At 34.4% G+C, this 6,000-nt stretch overlaps 1 protein-coding gene across 1 annotated transcript in view; it reads right to left on the minus strand.

Annotated features, from left to right (window-relative positions):
• The window catches only part of LOC143237400 (neurotrimin-like), a 201,336-nt gene extending 195,919 nt beyond the window's left edge, over positions 1–5,417 (minus strand). The window contains exon 1 of the mRNA XM_076476625.1: positions 5,016–5,417. Coding sequence (XP_076332740.1) covers positions 5,016–5,142 — 127 coding nt within the window. The 5' untranslated portion in view covers positions 5,143–5,417. The remainder of the gene's footprint in view (positions 1–5,015) is intronic.
• Positions 5,418–6,000: the final 583 nt, after the last annotated feature.

Here is a 6,000-nt window from a genome sequence, read left to right on the forward strand (position 1 = left end):
AGTAAGAAAAGAGCTACACAAACATTCAGTTGAGTTCTGATCAGTAAGAGAAGAGTGTTACACAAACATTCAGTTGAGTTCTAGTCAGTAAGAGAAGAGAGTTACACAAACATTCAGTTGAGTTCTGGTCAGTAAGAGAAGAATATTACACAAACATTCTGTTGAGTTCTGGTCAGTAAGACAAGAATGTTACACAAACATTCAAATGAGTTCTGGTCAGTAAAAGAAGAGTGTTACACAAACATTCTCTTAAGTTCTGTTCAGTAAGAAAAGAGTGCTACACAAGCATTCAGTTGAGTTCTGGTCAGTAAGAGAAGAATGTTACACAAACATTCTGTTGAGTTCTGGTCAGTAAGAGAAGAATGTTACACAAACATTCAGTTAAGTTCTGGTCAGTAAAAGAAGAGTGTTACACAAACATTCAGTTGAGTTCTGGTCAGTAAGAGAAGAGTGTTACACAAACATTCAGTTGAGTTCTGGTCAGTAAGAAAATCGAGTTACACAAACATCCAGTTGAGTTCTGCTCAGTAAGAGAAAAATGTTACACAAACATTCAGTTGAGTTCTGGTCAGTAAGAGAAGAGTGTTACACAAACATTGTGTTGAGTTCTGGTCAGTAAGAGAAGAGTGTTACACAAACATTCTGTTGAGTTCTGTTCAGTAAAAAAAGAGTGTTACACAATAATTCAGTTGAGTTCTGGTCAGTAAGAGAAGAGTGCTACACAAACATTTAAATGATTCTGGTCAGTAAGAGAAAATTGTTACACAAGGATTCAGTTGAGTTCTGGTCAGTAAGAGAAGAATGTTACACAAAAATTAAGTTGAGTTCTGGTCAGTAAGAGAAGAGTGTTACACAAACATTCAGTTGAGTTCTGGTCAGTAAGAGAAGAGTGCTACACAAATATTCAGTTGATTTCTGGTCAGTAAGAAAAGAGTGCTACACAAGCATTCAGTTGAGTTCTGGTCAGTAAGAGAAGAATGCTACATAAACATTCTGTTGAGTTCTGGTCAGTAAGAGAAGAATGTTACATAAACATTCAGTTGAGTTCTGGTCAGTAAGAAAAGAGTGTTACACAAACATTCAGTTGAGATTTGGTCAGTAAAAGGAAAGTGCTACAAAAATATTCAGTTGAGTTTTAGTCAGTAAGAGAATCGAGTTAGACAAACATTCAGTTGAGTTCTGGTCAGTGAGAGAAGAATGTTACACAAACATTCAGTTGAGTTCTGTTCAGTAAGAAAAAAAGAGTGTTACACATACATTCAGTTGAGTTCTGGTCAGTAAGAGAAAAGTGATACACAAACATTCAGTTTAGTTCCCGTCAGTAACAGAAGAGTGCTACACAAACATTTAGTAGAAATCTGGTGAGTAAGAGAAGAGTGTTACACAAACATTCTGTTTAATTCTGTTCAGTAAGAGAAGAGTGTTACACAAATATTCTGTTGAGTTCTGGTCAGTAAGAGAAGAGTGCTACACAAACATTCAGTTGAGTTCTGGTCAGTAAGAGAAGAGTGTTACACAAACATTCAGTTGAGTTCTGGTCAGTAAGAAAAGCGAGTTACACAGACATCCAGTTGAGTTCTGCTCAGTAAGAGAAAAATGTTACACAAGCATTCAGTTGAGTTCTGGTCAGTAAGAGAAGAATGTTACAGAAACATTCAGTTGAGTTCTGTTCGGTAAGAAAAGAGTGTTACACAAACATTCAGGTGAGTTCTGGTCAGAAAGAGAAGAGTGTTACACAAACATTCTGTTGAGTTTTGGTAAGTAAAAAAAAGTGATACAAAAATATTCAGTTGAGTTTTAGCCAGTAAGAGAATCGAGTTAAACAAACATTCAGTTGAGTTCTGGTCAGTGAGAGAAGAATGTTACACAAACATTCAGTTGAGTTCTGTTCAGTAAGAAAAAAGAGTGTTACACAAACATTCAGTTGAGTTCTGGTCAGTAAAAGAAACGAGTTACACAAACATTCAGTTGAGTTCTGATCAGAAAGAGAAGTGTGATACACAAACATTCAATTGAATTCTGGTCAGTAACAGAAGAGTGCTACACAAACATTTAGTTGAGATCTGGTCAGTAACAGAAATGTGTTACACAAAAATTCAGTTTAATTCTGGTCAGTAAAAAAAAAGTGTTACACAAACATTCTGTTGAGTTCTGGTCAGTAAGAGAAACGAGTTACAAAAGCATTCAGTTGAGTTCTGGTCAGTAAGAGAAGAATGTTACAAGAAATTCAAATGAGTTCTGGTCAGTAAAAGAAGAGTGTTACATAAACATTCTCTTAAGTTCTGTTCAGTAAGAAAAGAGTGCTACACAAGCTTTCAGTTGAGTTCTGGGCAGTAAGAGAAGAATGTTACACAAACATTCTGTTGAGTTCTGATCAGTAAGAGAATAATGTTACACAAACATTCAGTTAAGTTCTGGTCAGTAAAAGAAGAGTGTTACACAAACATTCAGTTGAATTCTGGTCAGTAAGAGAAGAGTGTTACACTAACATTCAGTTGAGTTCTGGTCAGTAAGAAAATCGAGTTACACAAACATCCAGTTGAGTTCTGCTCAGTAAGAGAAAAATGTTACACAAACATTCAGTTGAATTCTGGTCAGTAAGAGAAGAGTGTTACACAAACATTGTGTTGAGTTCTGGTCAGTAAGAGAAGAGTGTTACACAAACATTCTGTTGAGTTCTGTTCAGTAAGAAAAGAGTGTTACACAAACATTCAGTTGAGTTCTGGTCAGTAAGAGAAGAGCGTTACACATACATTCAGTTGAGTTCTGGCCAGTAAGAGAAGAGCGTTCCACAAACATTCTGTTGAGATCTGGTCAGTGAGAAAAGAGTGCTACACAAACATTCAGTTGAGTTCTGGTCAGTAACAAAAGAGTGCTTCACAAACATTTAATTGAGATCTGGTCAGTAAGAGAAAATTGTTACACAAGGATTCAGTTGAGTTCTGGTCAGTAAGAGAAAATTGTTACACAAACATTCAGTTGAGTTCTGGTCAGTAAGAAAAGAGTGCTACACAAATATTCAGTTGAGTTGTGGTCAGTAAGAGAAGAGTGCTACACAAACATTCAGTTGAGTTCTGGTCAGTAAAAGAAGAATGTTACACAAACAGTGACTTGAGTTTTGGTCAGTAAGAGAAGAGTGCTACACAAACATTCAGTTGAGTTCTGGTCAGTAAGAAAAGAGTGTTACACAAGCATTCATTTGAGTTCTGGTAAGTAAGATAAGAGTGCTACACAAGCATTCAATTGAGTTCTGGTCAGTAAGAGAAGAATGTTACAGAAACATTCAGTTGAGTTCTGTTCGGTAAGAAAAGAGTGTTACACAAACATTCAGTTGAGTTCTGGTCAGTAAGAGAAGAGAGTTACACAAACATTCAGTTGATTTCTGGTCAGTAAGAGAAGAATGTTACACAAAAATTCAGTTGAGTTCTGGTCAGTAAGAGAAGAGTGTTACACAAACATTCAGTTGAATTCTGGTCAGTAAGAGAAGAGTGCTACACAAATATTCAGTTGAGTTGTGGTCAGTAAGAGAAGAGTGCTACACAAACTTTCAGTTGAGTTCTCGTCAGTAAAAGAAGAGTGCTACAGAAACATATAGTTGAGTTCTGGTCAGTAAGAGAAGCGAATTACACAAACATTCAGATGACCTCTGGTCAGTAAAAGAAGAGTGTTACACAAACATTCAGTTGAGTTCTGGTCAGTTAGAGAATAGTGTAACACAAACATTCTGTTGAGTTCTGGTCAGTAAGAGAAGAGTGTTACAGAAACATTCAGTTGAGTTCTGGTCAGTAAGAGAAACGAGTTACACAAGCATTTAGTTGAGTTCTGGTCAGTAAGAGGAGAGTGTTACACAAACATTCAATTGAATTCTGGTCAGTAAGAGAAGAGTGCTACACAAACATTTAGTTGAGATCTGGTCAGTAACAGAAAAGTGTTACACAAAAATTCAGTTTAATTCTGGTCAGTAAAAAAAAAGTGTTACACAAACATTCAGTTGAGTTCTAGTCAGTAAGAGAAGAGTGTTACACAACCTTTATTTACTCCAAAACAATTAGTTTCATTTCATTAAAATGTCGTCTCTCAACTACATCTCTATTATGTTGTTATTTGTAGGTCTCCAGTTAATCAATGAATATTGAACCGATTGGAATCAGCAAAATTAATGAAATAGATAAGACTACAGCTGTAAACCACTGTTCTAGTTTAGTATAATGTTGATATTGCTGTAAATACTTGTTAGAGTATAAATCAGACCAAAATACCAGGTCAGTTAAGTAGTGTTTAAGGAAAGCCTACTATACAGGGGCTATATGTAAATATAACTCATGTTAGTTCAAAAATATGTATGTATATTCACATAGATATGTACAAAATGAAATTCTTAAATCAATGTGTGGTTAAGGCTAATTTTCTTTTAATGTTTGCAGGATATACAGATATAACAAGCCAATCAGAATACAGGTCTTGTATCTTTTCCAAAAAAATGTATACGAAGGGAAAATGTACTGTTTTTTTAATCTGATACAATATAGTACTGTTACGGGGCCATAACAATGAAGGAAAGAATAATCGATCAAAGTAATCAGAATATTTCTTTTTCCTTTAGGTGAAAAAAATGAACTTATATTTATGAGCCTATTACACGAATACACAGCCATATACGAATCTAAAGTCTCATTGAAAAATTAATGCTAAACATTACTTAAGGCATAAGAAACAAAACAGTATTTTCATGTGTGGCTTTAGGACACAGAGGGCATCAGTAACTAATTCAACATGAGGTCCATGCTAAATAGCCGATAACCTAATTCAAAATAAGGCCTATGTTAAACAGTTGATAAATAAATTAATATTGCCAAAAGCCCAAAGTTTATATTTGTTCATAAATGAATGTTTAACTTATCACATAGTAGATACAATGTTAATTTATTTAATGAAATAGAAACTGAGTAATGACGAAGGTAAACATATATTTCACAACTTAAACAGAGTTTAATGTTAAAACAGTGAAAGCTTACCTTCAAAAGTTAAACTCGGACGACCCAGAATAGAAAGGCTTAGACACAGGTATATTACAATCAGTAGGGTTAATTTGAGAGTTCGGGCTAAACTATTCACTTTCATCGTTGACTGATTTGATGGCATAAACAGGTGAAGTTTATTTTAACTCTTTGTAGTTTGTAATAGCTTTTTTCTCTGTGAACAAAATATTTATATGTTAATTAGACAATACCTTGTGGCGTAAAACGTTACTTATAAATGCGTTTTAAGAAATTAATTCTAATTTTATTTGAAAATTCACTGTCAATGTCATCTCAACGGAATAGCTTCACGAAACAATGTCTCTTTGTCTATTCGGTGAAACTTAGTGAGATAAAGATACGCTACTTGTAACGCGCAGTGAAACCACCGACCAGGAGTTCTTTAGCCAACTCTCTGAATCCAAAGTCAGTTTCCTTTTAAGCAGTAGGCGTTAGTCACGTGACGTGGTCACCTGACTCGAGCAATGAACTCCATATGAAGTCGTTTAGAAATGAAGAGAGTTCTAGTTACAGATGCTTTCAAGGAACATTGATCAATGCATAGCTCGCAATAAATATTAAGAAAAAACACGTAAAAGTTTCTCCACTTACCTCATACAATACTTTTTTCAGAAAGGATATCCTAATTGTTACTTGTATGAATGAAAGGTTCTAGTAATATGGTAAAGCAGGAATAGAAACTTACCTATGGCAACGAAGGAAAAAAGTTTTCAGTCGTAAGTTCAGAAAAGATATCTCAAATGACAAAAGAAAACGTCTACACAAAATAGTCTACATAAATATTTCAGCTATATGATGTAATTTTTATTTTATATGTTTTGTTTTAAACTCTCAAAATCTATTGCTTTTCGTCAAATCAGAAGATAAAATAATATTAGTACTAAAAGCTAAGAGATTCATTTCGATCAATCAAGCCTAGTTTTGTATGATTTTAGATTTTACTTTTTCTATAAAATTCATA

The sequence above is a fragment of the Tachypleus tridentatus genome, chromosome 13 (assembly GCF_004210375.1).
Source record: "Tachypleus tridentatus isolate NWPU-2018 chromosome 13, ASM421037v1, whole genome shotgun sequence".
Taxonomy (NCBI): domain Eukaryota; kingdom Metazoa; phylum Arthropoda; class Merostomata; order Xiphosura; family Limulidae; genus Tachypleus; species Tachypleus tridentatus.